Source organism: Vulpes vulpes, chromosome 4, assembly GCF_048418805.1.
Source record: "Vulpes vulpes isolate BD-2025 chromosome 4, VulVul3, whole genome shotgun sequence".
Taxonomy (NCBI): Eukaryota; Metazoa; Chordata; class Mammalia; order Carnivora; family Canidae; genus Vulpes; species Vulpes vulpes.
Window position 1 is genome coordinate 94,114,626 of NC_132783.1, and position 19,001 is coordinate 94,133,626.

The 19,001-nt window shown below is 35.5% G+C and overlaps 2 protein-coding genes and 1 non-coding gene across 7 annotated transcripts in view; 2 read left to right on the plus strand and 1 right to left on the minus strand.

The window, feature by feature from the left end:
* The window catches only part of DCP2 (decapping mRNA 2), a 48,123-nt gene extending 29,479 nt beyond the window's left edge, over window positions 1-18,644 (plus strand). Inside the window, exons 5-11 of the mRNA XM_026006031.2 lie at window positions 1,083-1,235; window positions 1,356-1,468; window positions 1,569-1,676; window positions 3,604-3,739; window positions 7,194-7,304; window positions 9,434-9,485; window positions 11,130-18,644. Coding sequence (XP_025861816.1) covers window positions 1,083-1,235; window positions 1,356-1,468; window positions 1,569-1,676; window positions 3,604-3,739; window positions 7,194-7,304; window positions 9,434-9,485; window positions 11,130-11,293 — 837 coding nt within the window. The 3' untranslated portion in view covers window positions 11,294-18,644. The remainder of the gene's footprint in view (window positions 1-1,082; window positions 1,236-1,355; window positions 1,469-1,568; window positions 1,677-3,603; window positions 3,740-7,193; window positions 7,305-9,433; window positions 9,486-11,129) is intronic.
* Window positions 2,998-19,001, minus strand: part of MCC (MCC regulator of WNT signaling pathway) — a 349,930-nt gene continuing 333,926 nt past the window's right edge. For 3 of the 5 annotated variants that reach the window (XR_012001146.1, XR_012001144.1, XR_012001145.1), the window contains one exon: window positions 11,084-11,429. The gene's annotated coding sequence lies outside the window, so the exon portion shown is untranslated. Of the gene's footprint in view, window positions 4,561-11,083; window positions 11,430-19,001 lie in introns of those variants that run through there. The other 2 variants (XR_012001147.1, XR_012001148.1) reach the window with 2 other exon arrangements.
* LOC112929036 (U6 spliceosomal RNA) lies at window positions 4,499-4,605 on the plus strand. Its single transcript, XR_003236842.1, has one exon. It is a non-coding gene; the product is annotated as a U6 spliceosomal RNA (small nuclear RNA).

Sequence of the window (19,001 nt, forward strand, 5' to 3'; positions counted from 1 at the left end):
ATTTCAGATGACGTTGCAAGTCCAGGTTGTCATCTGTGCTTCTAACGTAGATTCCAAAGACCTCTTCTTTATGGGTTTGATTAATTCACTAGAGTGGTTCTCAGAACTGAGAGAAACATTTTACATACTTGATCGCAGGTGTATTTAAAAGGATCTATGGGGCAGCCCGGGTGGCTCAGCAGTTTAGCACTGCCTTCAGCCCAGGGCGTGATCCTGGACACCCGGGATCAAATCCCACGTCAGGTTCTCTGCGTGAAGCCTGCTTCTCCCTCTGCCTGTGTCTCTGCCTCGCTCTCTCTGTGTCTCTCATGAATAAATAATAAAATCTTAAAAATAATAATAATAAAAAAAGGGGATCTATAACTCAGGAACACCCAGTTGGAAAAGCTGCAGAGGGCATGATATGGGGAAAGGGTGTGAAACTTCTTTGTTGTCTCCTAGTGTACTACTCTTCCACAATTTCTGCATTCACCCACCTGGACGTTGTGTGTCTGTCCCCTGCCCTTGGGTTTTTATGGAGGCTGCTGCTTTATGTTAGGCAGGGTTGGTTGAATCATTGGGTGTTGACCATTGAGCTCAATCTCCAGCCTTTCCCCCCCTTTGTGGAAGATGGGAGGGCGGGGTAGGGTGGACTGAAAGTTCTAATCTTCTATTCCCTTGGTTGGTTGTCCTGGCAGTCAGCCACCCATATTTAGGTGGGGTCCAAAAGTCACCTCAGTAATACAACAAAAGAATACCTTGGTTGCTTTCATCCATTAGGAAATTCCAAGGGTTTTAGGAGCTTTGTACCAGAAAGGGGATGAAAATTAAATAATATGTATTCTTTTTGAAAATCACAGTGTCTCACATCTTCCTTCATTGAATAGGTGGAGAACTTAGGCTTAGATACATAAAAGGGTTTATCTATAGTTGAACAGTTCAGAGCTAGAACTAGGTCCTAGAATATTCTGATTTCTTGCCCAATGTTTTCATGCCTTTAATTGCCTGGATATTTCTGAGTTTTTGCTTTGAAATAAATTTAATGTACTGGAGAGCTAACAGCAACAAATGAAAATCATCATCCAAATGTGTCAAATTTCCAGGTCTTTGAAGAAACTGGTTTTGATATCAAAGATTATATTTGTAAGGATGATTACATTGAACTTCGAATCAATGACCAGCTTGCTCGTTTGTACATCATTCCAGGAATTCCAAAAGACACAAAATTTAACCCGAAAACCAGAAGAGAAATTCGGGTATGTAATTGAAAGTATTTTCAGGTTGCTGGATAATATCCCAATTGAGTGAAGTAGGAGATTGCTTTTAGAAACTCCTTGATGATAATTAACTAAATGAATTATTTTCTTGTGTCTCAGAACATTGAGTGGTTCTCCATTGAGAAATTGCCCTGTCATAGAAATGATATGACCCCAAAATCCAAACTTGGTTTGGCACCTAACAAATTTTTTATGGCCATTCCCTTTATCAGGTATGATCCTATTTCTTAAAATACAAAACTAACCTTCATAATTCTTATAGTTTTTTTTATGTAGCCAAGTTTTAAGAGCGAATTCTTAATGTTTCCATAGGCCTTTAAGGGACTGGCTTTCGCGGAGATTTGGAGATTCCTCAGACAGTGACAATGGATTTTCCTCAGTTGGTAGTACACCAGCTAAACCCACTGTGGAAAAATTGAGGTAAAGAAATATATTCATAGGATTCCTACTTTCTGATAGTTTTTAATGCAGTAGAAGCATTTTGCTTCTAAAGTTTAGAGGGGCATTAGATTCCTTTTTGGAATTATTTTGTTACTGGTATTAAGATAATAGAATTTTTTTTTAAGGGTTTTTGATGAGATGAAAAGGTTAATTGAAATTGGAAAGGAGCTTCAGGCACATTTTTAAAATAGTATACACAAGAGGGTACCAACTTTTTAGATGAGTTGATAGAACATGAGGAAAAAAAAAATCTGCCTCTGTGCATGTTGCTACTGTTCTGTTCTCATATCCTGCTTTAGGGACAGTTGAGTCTCCGAAGATCCTTGAGTGGAGAATATATTGAGGTCTGTTTTTGTGTAGGGTAGATGAGGAATGCTGATGTATAATTTGTTCAGAAAGATAGAACAATGAAGACTTGGGCTTGCTTCTTTTCTTTCCCTAACAAAGACTTGTTGGTTGTATTGTAAAAAAATGACTGTTACATGGACAGTAACCACAAAGAACATTTTCTTGGTTGGAACTTAATTATATCCAAATCACAATTATAGAGTAGGCTGAGTAATTTTGTTTATAAGCATATATATTTGTAATAAGCTTGGTAGAACTTTGTATATGTTAGGCTCAGAGGGAGTTGCATTTTACCTTTAATATAGATGTTCTGATTATATCTGAGGGCTTCAAAAATTAAACGGGAACAAATAATATCTACAATCAGTATTTTTTTAAAATACATCGGGAATATTCCATCCTAATTGGGTTTTATGAGGACAGGAGCTTGGACTAAATGCCTCGAGGGTTATTTCCACCTTTCGGAACCTGTAATTATAATCATCAAATTATACACTACTAGACATAAATGAAACAGTATAGGAAAAGTAAATAGGAGTGTAGCTAAGATTAAAAAGAACCGTAACTACTAAAACATTATGAAATAGTGATAGTGTTTAGGAAAAAAAAATTGTCTTTTCATGTTTGGGAGGCTTTGTCCACCATAGTGTGCTATATGATGTCCATATCTTTTAGTCCTAGGCTTTGTAGTCCTGGAGAGAGGAGTTAGGATGTAATGAAGCAATTTTAACCAAATTTCAGGTTTCTTAGGCAGGATGGTGTTTTTAGCATATAGACTAATGTCTGTGATATGTTGGAGGAAATACCTGAATTTTGTCTCAAGAAAATAGGCATGCTGCAATTTTATTATAATTTTTAAATGGGAAAGGAGAACTCTGAAATAATCACTGTAGTACAGTTCTTTGGATCAATGACTCTGGACTGTATTATAAATGTAAGTAGTACTATAAAATGTTCTTTATTACAAACTTTATTGTACTATGTGAGTACAACCATTTACAATCAAAATCTTTCACATGAGAATTTGAGACCAGGCTTTTTAAAATTTGCTCGTCTATTTTCTTGGGCCCTTTAATTTTTTGCCTTAGAATATAGCTTAAATTTTCAGATCTTCCTCTAGAATGGAAGGGATCCATAACCAACGTGTGCAGGATTAAATTCTGTATTTTAAACATCTTGGCGAGAATGCGTTGTCTCTCCTAGTAAGAAGGAATAGCCACGTGTGTTTGTTTCAACTCAATTTAGAATTATTTCCTTCTGATTTTTAAAGGTATAATTACTAATAGGGAGGGGGTAATATGGATAACTTAGAAAAGTTTGGGGTTTAAAATAACACTTAATCCATTCAAGAAATAGTGAACACCAGGCACTCTTCTGGGTGCTGGGGATAAAGCAGGTAAGAATCCCAACTCTTATGGAACTTGTAGTCCACTGCGGAGAGATAGAGATTAAATAAGAAAGTAAAGTTTGTGATCTATAAGATAAACTATCAAAGTGTTAGAAGAAGTTTAAGTGAAAATTTTGTGATCTGATTTTTATTTTTTAAATCTTGGTATAGTCGAACCAAATTCCGCCACAGTCAGCAGTTATTTCCTGAAGGTTCTCCTGGTGACCAGTGGGTAAAGTACAGGCAGCCACTGCAACAAAAGCCATATAATAATCATTCTGAAATGTCTGACATTTTAAAAGCAAAGGTGAGTGATAATACATTTAAAGATTTTCATAACTTTAGATTTGACTTAGAAATGTATCTGAATTGAGGAATTGCAGATTAACAGTTACAGAGCTCTGAATTGTTGATCAAAGATTTCTGTGTTCCAAATTTGTGATTTGAAGCGTGGTTAATTAAGACTTCTTAACCTTCACAGTTTTGGTATAAATCCAGTGTAGTAAGAAATAAAAATTAGCATCTGACTTTGGTATATATGCCATCAGTGAAAGGTTTATTATTGTGTTGTAATCTAGTGTGTGATTATGCCACACTTCATCCATTCTACTATTAATGGACATTTCAGTTGTTTCCAGTTTTGAGCTTTTTACAAACAGTTCTCCTATGGATATTTCTGTATGTATTTTGATGAGCATACACCATTGTTTTGTGTATAGGATTTTTTTGGATCAGTGGATATGCTGTGTTCTTCAGTATATGCTGCAAACAATGTTCTCAAGTTATCCCCAACAAAAAATACGAGAGCTCCAGTTATTCCACATCCTTACTAATTCTTGGCATTATTTGTCTTTATCATTTTAGCCATCCATTTGGGTGCCACTCTTGTTTTCATTCTTTTAAAAAATATACTGGTTTCATCAAAATTACAAACTTTTGTGCATCAGAGAGCATTCTTAAAGAGTGAGAGGATAACCCATAGAATGAGAGAATATATTTGGAAATCACATATCAAATGTGAGATTAATATCCAGAATTCCTCTAATTCAACAAAAAACCGCAATTAGTCCTTTTTTCAGCAGCACGTAGACTAAAATTCGAATGATATAGAGAAGATTAGCATGGCCCCTGCAAAAGAATGACAAGCAAATTTGTGAACAAAAACCCAATTAAAAAAATGAACAAACAACTCGAATAGACATTTCCCCAAAGAAGATATTCAGTGGCCAATAAACACACAAGAAATCTCAACATCTTTAGTCATTAGAGAAATACAAATCAAAACCACACTGAGATACTGCTTCATATCCACTAGGAAAGCTGTAATTAAAAAGAAAAAAGGAAAGTCTCAGGTGTTGACAATAATGTGGAGAAATTAGAATCCCTATGCGTTTTTGATGGGCATGTAAATGGTACAGCTGCCATGGAAAATAGGTTGGTGTTTCCTAAAAAAGTTAAATTCAGAATTATCATATGATCTGGCAGTTTTATTTCCTGGGTTATATACCTCACAAAATTGAAAATAAGGACTCAACCCGATAACTTGTATACCAGTGTTCATCGTGGCATTATTCACAATAGCCAAAAGGTGGAAACAGCGTATATGTCTGTCAACAGATTAGTGGATGAACAAAATACACATACAGAGTTTTATTAGTCATAAAAAGGAATGAAATTGTGATGCACACATGCTGTTATATGGTCTTTGAACCTTGGACACATGCTATGTGAAATAAGTCACACATGATGGACAAATTATATTTGGTACCTAATAGACAAATTTAGAGACAAATTAACTTGAGATTACTAAAGTTGAGGGACAGGGAATACAGAGTTATTTAATGGGCATAAAGTTCCTGTTTGGTTTGATGAAAAACATTCTGGAGATGGATACTGGTGGTGGCTGTACAACATTGTGACTATACTTACTGCCACTGACTTGTATGTTTAAAAGTTATGATGGTAAACTATATTTATTGTACCATACTAAAAAAATACCAGGAAGAGCAGAATGAATGAAACTGAATTAGAAGTATGTGATAACATGCATTTCTGTAAACCTATTTCTTTATTATTTAAATTTTTTTTATTGGAGTCTATTTTACAATGTTACATTAATTTCAGGTGTACATCATAGTGATTCACCATCTCTATATGTTATGCTGTGCTCACCACAAGTGTAGTTCCACTTGTTCCACTCTTATGCCACCATACAACCACCATATAACGCTATTACAATGTGATTGACTATTCCCTACGGCTGTGCCTTTTATTCTTGTGACTTACTTATTCCATAACTAGAAGCCTCTATCTCCCACTCTCCTTCATTCATTTTGCCCATTTCGCCCTCTGGCAACCATCAGTTTGTTTTCTGTTCCTAACCAATTATTTAAGTTAGCTTATTGTTGGGGCACCTGGCAGGCTCAGTTAGAAGAGTGCAACTCCTGATCTCTGGACTTGAGTCCGAGCCCCACATTGAAATAAAAACTTAAAAAAAAAAAGTGTTTCGTTTTCAGGCTATTTTAGGAACTGCTTTTTTTTTTTTTTTTTTTTTTAAGGTGAATAGACACCAGGACAGTTTTTTTGTTTTGTTTTGTTTTAAGATTTTATTTATTCATGAGAGACAGAGAGAGAAAGGCAGAGACACAGGCAGAGGGAGAAGCAGGCTCCATGCAGGGAGCCCGACGTGGGACTCGATCCCGAGTCTCCAGAATCACGCTCTGGACTGAAGGTGGCACTAAACCACTGAGCCACTCTGGCTGCCCTATTTTAGGAACTGCTTAGCTTTTTCTGTAGTAGATAGAGTATAAACAAATGCATTTTGATATTCTTAAAAAAGTACAAAATATTAATTATTTATGTTGTTTTAGTCCTCTTAACTAGCTGTCCCTTTAAGACCGTTAGGGACAAAGTAATGTTTAAAAACTTTATTTTTTAAGTTAAACCTAGATTTTGGGGGGAATGATAAGAAAATTAACTTATGTTAAATCATACAATTACAAAATGTCAACTACTGCATGTTTAGGCTTTAGATCTAACTTTAGGGATAATGGCCTAAGGTTTTTAAATACCAATCTTTATTTTGTATAAAAGGTTATTAATTTAAAAATACTCACTTGTTTATTATAAATTTAAAGCAGATTTTAGGATAATAGTTGATCACTATCTGCTACATATTTCTTGTTTTAAAAAATGGCCAGTGTGCCTTTGCATTCCACCTCAGAGGGTTGTTTATGATGGTTGCATAAGGTTTTCAAACTTGTTTCTCTCTCCTTCTCCCATTTTTTTTAACTTGTGCATTGTAAACAAAGTCTGTAAGCAGAAATGGGATAAGGCAAGATTCCTAGGGACCACTGTATTTACTGTTGTGTACCTTTAGAGGAATCTTGCTTTGTGAAGCACTGTCTTCTGTAAGAAAATACTGATATGTGGTTCCCCAATTTTTTTTTTTAAGATGTTATTTATTGATGAGAGAGAGAGAGGCAGATACATGGGTAGAAAGAGGAGCAGGCTCCCTGCGGGGAGTCCAATTTGGGACTCGATCCCAGGACTCCAGGATCACTCCCTGAGTTGAATACAGATCTTCAGCCACTGAGCCACTCAGGTGTTCCATGTGGTTCTCCAATATTCTAGGAAAATTTTGGGAGGGACTTTGCTAAACTCTCATTCAACCAGTTAAACATATTCTTGGCAGTATATTCTTTGGTCCTGTTAAATTATACTGTAGGCTAATATTTTATTTCTTCTCTTTGGAAAAACAGAATCAAAGTATGAGGGGAAATGGCAGAAAACAGTATCAGGACTCACCTAATCAGAAGAAAAGAACAAATGGGATCCACAGTCAGCCAGCCAAGCAGCAGAATCCCTTAATGGTAAGACTTACATCTATAAAACTAAGAAGGTAGTTTATCCGTTTTAGGAGTGGGGCAAGGGCATTGTCCAAAAAGCACATTGAATTGATATATTGATATTTATGCAGTGAAACTCTGCATTATTTGCTTACTTAAAATCTCTGGCTGCCCTGTTACAGGTTTGTCACATTGAATTACACATCTGATTTTTTGCTATTTTATGTCGGTATTTAAATATTTTTTAGTACTATGAAAACAGTGTGTAGTCAACCCTGTTTTCTAGAAAGAGCAAGTCCTTGGCTATTTTTCTTTGTTTTTCTAAATAGAGTCTGTATTGTTATAATAAAGCTAAAGTTGGGGAGAACATCACAAGTGTATTTTTTTTCTCTTCAACTTGATAGAATTTATAAACAAGAGGTAAATATAAAGAGTTTTAGAGATCTGGGGACTGTAGAGATGGCAGTAGGTTTCAGACAATAACAGGCATATGAAAAAATTTGGCAGAGGTCAATGTTCCAAAATGATAGAATAAAATAATTATTAAAAAAAGGTGATAGAATTTAGAAAATTAAAATAAAGTCAGTGCCATAGCCCTTAGACTGGGGCTGCAGACAGATAACTGTGAGCATTTTAGGACATTTACTTTCACGCTTAGTCTGTGGTCCAGAAAGTTGCAGTTCATAATTAATGGGTCTCCTTGTTTGTCTTTTCTGGAAGTCCTAGTTTTCTTTTTTTAACAATGGGTGATAATAGTAGTTTTCAAAGTTTTATCAAAAATTTTTACCTGAGTTTCTATTTGCTGTTTACTTGGGTGTATTGATTCCAAGGGCAAACACGTTTGTTTTTTTTTAAAACACATGTTAAAGATCAATTTACTCTTAGATTACTTGCCTTTTAGTTAAACTTTTTTCTTGTCAGATTGCCACAGATAAAAAGAGAGCCACTTGTATATATATATTTTTTTAAATTTTTATTTATTTATGATAGTCACAGAGAGAGAGAGAGGGAGAGGCAGAGACACAGGCAGAGGGAGAAGCAGGCTCCATGCACCAGGAGCCCGACGTGGGATTCAATCCCGGGTCTCCAGGATTGCGCCCTGGGCCAAAGGCAGGCGCTAAACCGATGCGCCACCCAGGGATCCCCCACTTGTATATTATTGAGTGTATTGACAATACTTAAAAATAACTAATTGGTACTACCTTTTAGAGAGTAGCTTGACTATATGGAAAGCCTGAAAAGTTTCTTAAACTGTTTCCCTAGAAGAAAATTTTCAAGAATGTTCATCCCACTACTCTTTTGAATAATGAAAACATGGAAACAGTCTGCATATCCAAGAGTATAATTTCAAATGCTGTATCATATATGCAGTGGGCTACCGTGTAGTCATTAAAAATGATGGTGTAGATTTATATTTATTGAAAATAATATATTCACAGTATATTACATTTAAAAAGTAGTTTGGGGCGCCTGGGTGGCTCATTCATTTAAGGCATCCAACTCTTGATTTCAGCTCAGGCCATGCTCTCCGGATCGTGGGATTGAGCCCCCGTGTGATCTGGCCCCATTTTGGGCTCACACTCAGTGGGGAGTCTGCTGGAGTTTCTCTTTTCTTCCCCTCCCACTGTCCCTCCCCCTGCTCACCCATGTTTATGCCTTCTCCCTCTAAAATAAATAATACATCCTTAGGGGGGAAAAAAAAGTAAGTTATAGAATAGTCCTATATACCTAATAATTCCACTAAATTTTTAGTAATTGTATGAAAATTCACAGTATCTTCATAAAGAAAAAGCTAGAGAGATGCACTAAAATGTTAATAATTATCTCTGGGTTGAAAAATTTATTTATTTATTTATTTATTTATTTATTTATTTATTTATTTATTTTTGGGTTGAAAAATTTAATGAGTAATTTTTTTTTTCTGGTGTTTCTATTATTGTACATGTAATCAAGAACTTAAGGTTTTAGGCGTAAAATAAAAAAAAAAAAAAACCAGTGTAAGACTGGGATGGTGATTATATTCCTGGTTTAATTTTCTTCCTGAGAAATTTGATAACATATCTCCTCATTTATGTAGAATAACTACAGATGGTGTATTGTGTGTGTGTGTGTGTGTGTGTGTGTGTGTGTGTTTGTTTGTGTTCTTTTAATAGAAATGTGAAAAAAAACTTCATCCACGAAAACTTCAGGATAATTTTGAAACAGGCAAGTCATTTTCTTTTTAAAATCTTTGGGGGATTTGATTTGGTTTTGGCCTAACCTTGATTTTAGTTGAGAGTGTAACGGATTGTGATAGATAAGCAGAAAGAGTTGCACATGTTTTGTAGAGAGTTCATATATGTGATCACATTCTCTAAATATGAAACTCGCTAAAATGAACTTAAATCATCAGGATGAAATGATATTCCCTTTCAGTGTGCCATTTTTGCGGGTGAATGTCAAACCTGGGTGCTGTGCGTGAACATTGTAAGTTAATAGGTATTAGTGAGGGGAGTAGAACCAAATAGCATAAACATGAGGAGACCTCATTCTCACATATATGTAAGAGGAGCATTGACTTCAGAAGGGCAACATTTCTTACTTTTAGGAGGTAATGAGCAACTTTTTAAGGAGGTACTATGGATGACATCTGGAGCTTTCCTATCCTCAGTTATAAAGAGTAGGTATGTGGGCTAATTTGGAAAGTAATGGTGATGAATGTAGAAAGTTCTTTGGTAATACTGATTTAATAGACATCATTTGAAACTACAGTAGACTTTTTTATTACATGTTGTTTGGAATTGTGTGAAATCCCTGTGCAGTAGATAATGCATTTATTCACCATTTAAATGTAAGGCTTTTATATAGAAAAGTCTAAGAAATAAGAAGAATTATCATATTTTCTTTCAGTACTGTTTATGATTTAAGCAGGAAAAACCCTATTTTAAAAGATGCTTTTATTCTATTTTGGAAAATTAAGGTTAATTATGAAGTCATGTAGTTTGGTATACATAAAGTATGTGGGAGGAGTCCCCTTAATAAGATTTTTCTGACCACGTTGGCTGATGGGGACATGATAGCCTGATAGGTTAATTAATGTAAGCTCAGAAATCAGTTATTTTACAAAATCTTTAAAAGCCATGTGTCCAGGAAGAAGGTACTAAAAGAAAGTATACTCTAACTTAATATACCCAGCTTAATTGGGCATGATATGGACATACACAATTTGTCTTATAAAAGAAATGTAAAAGAATTTTTGTCCCAGGAAACCTGATTGGAGATTTTCTTTGTGCCTCAGCCTCCTGATGTCTATTCCCAATCTACTTCCCTGGTCAGGTCTCTGCTCTACCTTTAAAACAAAACAAAACAAAATCCTGATAAATTCAGAGTTTTGTTGGACCATGATTTTTAAAATTTGGATTTTTCTTTAGGTAAATATATTCCCCGATGATTTGGCCAGCTCCACCTTTATTTTTCTAGACTTGGACTCTTTATAAATCTTAGATTACAGTTGTAATCTTTACAGTGCTTACATTTTGATCCTTGTGTTAAGTTCTGTATGATGGTAGAAAACAAAAATGAGAGGTAGACAAAAGTATGGCCATTTTTTTAAAGCATGTGAATACTAAGGGTTTAAAGGCAGAGATTAAGATTTGGAATGAATGTGTGGAAATCAATAATCATAGATTAGAAAGTCAGTTAAGCCCCAATTTAGGGAAAGGAAAGTATCTTGGTGGTTCTACTTAAGTTAGATTTAGAGTGTGGTGAGGAAAAATATGTATGGTATGTGAATTCCTTTATAACAAAAGGTTAGAAGGGCAGCATTTGAGTTCCCATTAAGTTACTGAGTTTGTTTATTTATTTAAACAGATGCTGTATATGACTTGCCTTGCTCCGGTGAAGACCAGTTGCTAGAACATGCCGAGGGACAGTCTGTGGCATGTAATGGTCATTGCAAGTTCCCCTTTTCATCCAGAGCCTTTTTGAGTTTTAAGTTTGACCATAATGCTATAATGAAAATCTTGGATCTTTGATAGCAGCAGATGTATTGTGGAAGTCCCACGATCAGAGACCTGTTGCATTTGAGTAGGTGTCTCTTTGAGCCTTACCTTTCTCAGGTGTTTTAAAGAAATGCAGGGAGGCAACGATGTTTCTCAAGATAAATGTTCTCTGTGCAGAAGAGAGAGTAAAAAGAAACATGAGTTTGCACTGTAAATGCAGTTATAACCTTTTATACAGATATATCTTTTCAGTCTTTGGCTAACGAATTTAAGTTGCTTTTTATGAGAGCATTTTTTTTTTTTCTGTGTGATTGTGGTTTTTATTTTATGTTCTGATCAAGAAAATAGTGTTTGAGTCATCATCAAGTAACCAAGTTAGTGGGAATGCTCCATCTATCCATGACAGTGATTGCAATAAGAGTTTCCTTATATTGACATTTTTAAAAGAAACTTAAAATTCACAAATATTAAATGAATGCAAGAGCTAAAAATGTCACAGAAGTCAAAATTGCAGGTCATCTGCTTTGGTGGCATTTTTGCACATTTCTCTGCTTCTAACCACTTAGGTTCCCTATTCCTCCTCTGCTGGGAGATTTGTTGAAAGGTTTTAGTTAAAGCCAGCATCTACTGTGTAATGTTCATGTTGAAAATGAACACAGCACTTCATTGAAGGACAAAATCCTCAGCCTGTAGAAGGACTGAGTTGGTTGGGTGAGAAGTGGATGCTCTGATGTGGAGTTGAGAGCCTTGTGCAGTCAGCAACTCTGTGAGACTGCTTGGGAGTGGGGAGCATGGAGTATGCAGGCAGGGAGCGGGCAACTGCTTTGGTCTGGTCTTCACCATCCTGCTGCCAGCCCTTTAGTATTATACAATGGCTTTGTTCCTGTGAAGATTCATTCTCTATTATTGATGTGTAAATATGAATGGAGTACTGACATTATTAGGCTTTACATTGCATCTCGCTGTTGATCTCTGGAAACTAATGTTGTATTAGGTTCCAGTTTGCAATAGTAGCAGAAGCTGACATGCTTTTATGAGCATACTGAAGCCCCAGGATGATGGAGTGAGAAGGGATGGGGTGTACACTTCACCCAGGTACAAATAAAGCATTTCACTAGGAGATGATCAGAACATGAAGGTAACATACATAACTCACTTCTAGGACTGTATTTTGCTTCTTCAGGATTCTTAAATCTAGGTAAAGATGGCAGTGCCCATTTGCTCTACTTGAGGACAATCACCAGGGCTCTAAGGGGGCTTTCGTGTTCAGGCTGCTTCTGACCTCATTGAAGGTATTTCTTTTGGGGGGTGATGTGTGAGCATATGTGTGCGTGTGCATCGGCCATGTGGGTTTTAAAAATCTTTTTTTACATGTGGTATCCACAAAATATATTTCTGCTTGTAAATTTTATTGTAGAAATCTTTATTCTGTATAGATAGGCTATTTAATAGGGGTTCTATTTAACCCAGTGGGACTTTGAGAAGAAGTACTATTGTAAGGAATTCACTTGTATTTCTTTGCTTTAGCTTTTAAATGGCTTGATTTTAAAGGAAAAATTCTATTTATTAATAAGTGTCACCCTCTTGGTGCTAAGCAGGAGAATTCACGATTATAGCAGTATGTTTAAAATTAGGTTATTCATAATCCTGCATCTTTTAATGTGACAAACTTGTGAATCCTTCTGTGACCTTTTTAAAAATGCATTATCTGATTGCTTTTGGAAGCTTTTAACTGTTCTTTCCAGAAATACAGCTGCTTTGCTTGGGTCTCCTTGAGCCATATTTATAGTTGGTCCCAGCATTCCAGATTTTTATTAAATTGTTAAGGGAGTGAAAACTTAGTTTGCCTAGCAGGTAAATCATTTTCACTCGTTTACTGCCATCTGGAAACCATATAATTTTTGGTGATTTTGTGTGTGTGTGTGTGTGTGTGTGTGTGTGTGTGTGTGTGTGTTTTGTTTTTGTTTTTTGAGTATTTTGGTCAGTCTTTCTGGTGCCTAGAGTTGGGTTTTTCAGCTCTTAATACAAAAGCAAAAGAGATTAGAATTTAGTTACCAGAAGTATGTCCTCTAAAGGTGTTGAGCCTTTTCAAGAACCAACAAATTTTACCTTTTCAATTACAGCAGTTTAACTATGGTTAAATGTTATTGCTGTTGTGCTGCTTCATTTAACGCACTGTGGAACAAAATGAGGGTATTGTTGGAATGGGATTTTGGTAACTTGAGGCTTTTAGCTCTCTTCACAATTTGAGATAAAGACGTGAGTTAAAGTTTATGCGTGTGATGTGACTTAACTATGCAGAAAATGTATCAGTTGGATGTACCAGTTTTATGTACATCTGCTATACTTATTCCCTTGAACCTGTGTAATAGTTTCTCAGTGTTCAGGTTACCTTGAGAAAGGCCATGCTTAGCACAGAACTGGATTTCTCCTTTGAGAAATTTTAGCATGGTGTGAAGAAATTGAGTGATAAAGGAGTGTGCTGAATATGCAATAATTTACTTCTGTGTGCTGCATTTTAAGAAGCTAGATGAGAAGAGTAGTTGTGTTGGCTTCATTGTGTGTTTTATGTCTTTGAGAGAAAAATAGGTCTTTGAATCCACTTTTTAAATGTTATGTTCCAAGGTTCACTGTGAATCTTTTACTTTTTTGAATTTTGTAGGTGCTTTTATGTATAACTGTAATGATTTGTAAGATGTTAAATGAATGTTTTTGTACTTAACGATTGTTATCCAAAAGATAGGTGTATAGTTTACATGCTTTCACAAAGTTTTTGTTAAGAAATAGCAAATGAATGGTTTTCGGATTTCAACCAGTGATGACACTCTTCCTGAGATGTAAACCGAATAGAACCCTTAGCATGGGTGAAATTTGAAGAAATTTGAAACTGAAGTTGAATTTTCATGTTAATATATACAAGCAAATCGATGCTGTCAAGGGATTTGTGGTCACTGCTTGCTGCTTTGAGCTTTGGATATCCTTATTTTTCTATTAAATATCAATTAGTGCAGATAATGAAGATGTACAACAGAATATAGCAAAAATAACTTTATGCTGTAAGATTGGGCTGGTACTTTGTCTTTTAAGACTTTAGTAGTTTGCATATAATATCAAATAAAAAATGCGAATCTAAGTGAATGACATCCTTCCACAGGGATTAAATTTAAATTTTATTATAAAGCTCAACATATTATGGTGGTCTTTAGAAAAGTTCAGGTCTGAGTACATGTATGCATTAAAAACATTTCATTACCTAATTCTCCCCACCCCCCATCAGTTAGTTTGAACAGTGAAGAGCAAAGTCAGTATAAAAATTAGACCATTTGCCAAGTTACTTTTCTTACTATGATAATATCTCTTGGCTTTTTATTTTTGTAGTAGTACCTCCCTCTGCCTGCTCAGAGATTTTGTTTTGATTGACATCTATTGTGTCTCTGTATTCCCCGAGCAGTGTTTTCTTTGCATATTAATCATAGTTACAAGGTCAGATTCGTTAACATTTTTATGATTGAAGAAAAATGTCACTTAGTGTCACTTAAGTGATTTTGATTCAGATTATATTCTGGCCCAAGGAAGGGCTCACGTGTATTGTTGTGATTTTATATTAATGATAAAACAAGTCTTATTTTGCCCTAAGGTATCAATATATCCTATACCTTTAAGTATCTGTCTCTGGGTAAACAGGTGTTAGTAAAACAGCAGTTTTGTTAAACCTTGTTTCTGACTGCTTGGTAAAGCCTAGCTACTCACTTTATATTCTGTCCTAAGACTTTAAAGTGCATTTGTATAGTTGCTGAAAACTCTAAAAATGAGATTGTGATGAGCTTTCTCAGCCTCTTTTTTCTGCCTAGAGTTGTTGCTCTTGAAGTTTATATTTGTGTGTCCTAAAGATGGCAGATTGCAAATAGGCATTAAAGGCTCTGTCCCATGCTTTCAAAATAAAGTTCTGGATTTCAGTTTCATATATAGGATAGGTTATTATTATAGAACAAAAGTGCCCTGGAGGGAGGAGATAGCTATAGTTACTGGGCAGAGAGAGTATAAGGAAGAAATTTTAGAAGGCAAACCAGTTCTTGAGTGTTTGTCTGTAATATTAGGCTAGAAACGTGATCATTGTCTAGACCAAGCAGTGTCTAATATATATGGCCATTACCAGGCATTTTCTAGCTCTGGATAAAGTTATTGTTTTTTTTTATGGTTGCCAAGCAATCCAGTAAATCTAAAGTAATTTTTCTCACTTTAAAGATTGATGTTTGGGAGTCTGGTCCTTCCTGTGCTGATAAATTTATAATTTATAATTCCAGCCACACTGAGGTGCTCTGCTTTCTTACTGGAATGTAGCTCAGAGCACAGCCAGCCATGGTCAGGTGTGTGACATAGCCACTTAATGTGGTAGCTATACATTCGTCCATCCTGAATGGTGATCCATTCCTTTCCATCTAGTTCTCGTGACAAACAGCATTTACTATTCAAACAGTAATATAAAGCTAGGGGGAAAAATAAAGCTACCTCTCACGCATGGGAATGGACTTGAAGGGGCTGGCTTCCACCAGCTTAGTTGCTCAGACTTTAATGTACAAAGAAATGTAAATAAAAAACTATGGTAAAGTATGGATGTTTTATTTTGAGAGATTTTTATAATTGAATCTTTAATCTGAATTCCCAGATTAATGAAATCACTAGTAAAGAGATTTCGTTTGTCTTGTTTCTTCTTTGGTTAGCAGAGGGAATGGTCTAGCCGTGGTTGCAGCTTGAAAGCACAATCTTCAGATTGTGAAGAATCAACCATGACAAAGTGCTTGCATTTAGCTCTGTGTAGTATTGGCTAAGGGGGCTTGTGGGAAAAGGATTGGATGCAGAAATCAGTTGCCTTGATTTGTAACTTTGTCCCACATGGACCCTCCTCTTTAGTAGACTTTAGTCCTTTATTTAGTTCAATGGAAGAATAAGGGCCTAAACATCTCTATGTGCTGCTTTTTTGGTGGGAGAGCTATTGCAGGGGTTTGGATGTTGTTTTGGTTATCAGCTTCTGTCTGTTGAATGCCATTTGAAGATATGTTGTTTCTTAATTCTTTTTCTTGGTGTGACTGACCAGGAAGAGGCCATAGAATCCCCCACCCCTACCCCAACTGCCCTTTGTATCTTGTTCCTTCTGTAGAAGAATAGTTTGTGCTGCATCCTTATGGTAAATCTGCCACTGTGGGAATTTATATGCAGTGATCATATCTTGCCCTTCAGGGATGATCTCACTGACCCTTGGGCCATGGTGGAGAGGAAGGCTATGGAAACGAGTACTGTTTTGGGTCTCAGTGCATGTAGCTGTCAGATTGGTTTGGGAACAAAGAAAACTGTGGTTCTAGGGTGAAGTGGGCAGTGTTCTGCCAGGCCTTAGTCCTGAAGAGGTCTTAGTTAACAGTCTTAGGTTGTGGACTTTCTGAAGTAGAATGTAACATTTTAATGTAATCTGCTTTTAATTCGTTGACTGAGGTTCTGAAACAATCTCTAGCTACAAACTATGGTGTGAAACATTTTGGGCACAAATCTACATTAGTCATTTCTCAAGCTTTAAGAAATGCACTACTTCTTTGTAAAATATCTTGGCTTCTATTATTATTTGGGATATTTTGGAGTCAACTACGGATGGCAGCAAATGAAAGCAGAGGTTCTCAGTTGAATGCAGTTTAGTAACATAGTTACTGTTCCTCAGCAGTTTGGTTAGATGTTAATACTTTTTGCAGTGAATGAATAGCAGCGGACTTGCATTCTTCCTGTCCTGTGTATATAATGTGCACTGATAGAAAAGCACAAAAGACCTATCTACAAGAGTTTGTGCATTTCACTACTGTCCTAGGCCACTGCTGTCTTTGTTGTTCATTTTAAGTTTGTATTTGGATGCTGTACAAGTACCTTTTAATTTCAAATTGAAGTGTCCAAAGAACTTGTCTTTAATTTTACTTTTTTGCTCGTATTTCACTTCAAAGTTAGGAGACAGCTAACCGACTTTACATTTTCTTACAGATGTTTCCTTTAGTAATAGGGAAGGAAAATAAAACCATGAACTATTTTGTATATATATATTTGTGTATATAACACACATATTATATATATACATACACATATATATTTTCTTATGATTGTTTTTGAAGTTTATTAGCTTAATATCTTATAAAAATCACCTTTGTTAATTGACACAATTCAGATTTAAAGTTTTACCTGTTGGCTTTAATGAAAAAACAATGTTATTTCAGAATAAAATGATTAATCAAATGGAATTATAGTTCATGTATTAACAAGTGAAGTCCTCTTATATAAGATTGTCTTTCATGCATTTAGTTTGGATGGGAAAGGGACTAAGAATTGATTTTTTTTTTTAACCTTGCTACTTCCAAAACAAGGGTTTGAAGTGTCTTTTACACTGCAAAGACTAGGTTAATGTTCAAGGAAGATGTGTAGTCTTAAAACGGTTTTCTTGGGGAAGGTTTTAGTCTGAAGAAGGTGAAGATATTTGTGCTGTGCCATGTTAAATTTTATGTGGGACCTACAAGAGCTGGTAGAAAAAAATTGAAATGGTTTCACTAAATATGATGTTGAAAAAACTGGACTTTAGAGTAAATGTGATAACTAGATTTATAAACTCTCCAGTAATCATTTTTGTCTTATGTGAAATGATTTAACATTTAGTTTTTGCCTTAATTATCACAGAATTTTAGGACTTTACCTTCTAGGGGCATTTTAATGTTTGGAAAAAGAATATAAGTAAATCATTGGAGTAATTCTATCTGTGGTAGTAATGAAGTTCCTGGTGCTTGTTTTGGTTAATTGTCAAGCAGAGCATAAAAGGAACCCCACAATACCTTGGGGTTTACCTTTTTGTTAATACAAATTGATACCTCTCAGTTGAATTTATTGTGTTTCTGGATTTATTACATTCTGGCTAAACAGTAGCTTTGTCTCTTTCCCTCAGTGTTAATCAAAAGATGAGGATTGATTTTCACTTATATTGAGTGTGACTATCGTAAACTAAGAATTTCCAGTGAGTTTAAAATATTTCTGGGATTATTGTACTTCCACAGTCGACTAGTAAGGCCAGCTGTACTCTCCACTGAGAAAATGAACAAAGTCCTGTGTCTTAACATTTTTTTCTGACAGTTATTTTTTTTCTGAAAGCTTTTTGATGTAAATAACACCAGTTTAGAAATTAAAAACCTTTTATCTTACAGAATACAATTTAAATGAATGAAGGTTTCCTTTTGTATTTTAAAACATTTTTTACAGTTGATTGTTCAAATATTGGCTTTCTGTAAAAATACTATCGTGTTAAATTTAGACTGTAGTGCAATATCAATAAATTTTGCTGCTTGGGCAGTTTTAATTACTACCATAACCTGATTTCTGCTACTGTTACTTATCATAAGTTCCAACTTATTCATATTTTGTCTCTCTTTGGACCAATAAAAAATGGTAGGTATGAGATAAAGGCATACTTATATGATGGGCAGAACTATTAAAAGAGTGTGCGAGGGATCCGTGGATGGCTCAGCGGTTTGGTGCCTGCCTTGGGCCCAGGGAGTGATCCTGGAGACCTGGGATCGAGTCCCACGTCAGGCTTCCTGCATGGGGCCTGCTTCTTCCTCTGCCTGTGTCTCTGCCTCTCTCTCTCTCTCTCTCTCCTGAATAAGTAAAATCTTAAAAAAAAAAAAAAAAAAATGTGTGAAAGTGAAAATAAAGAACTGGTATGTAT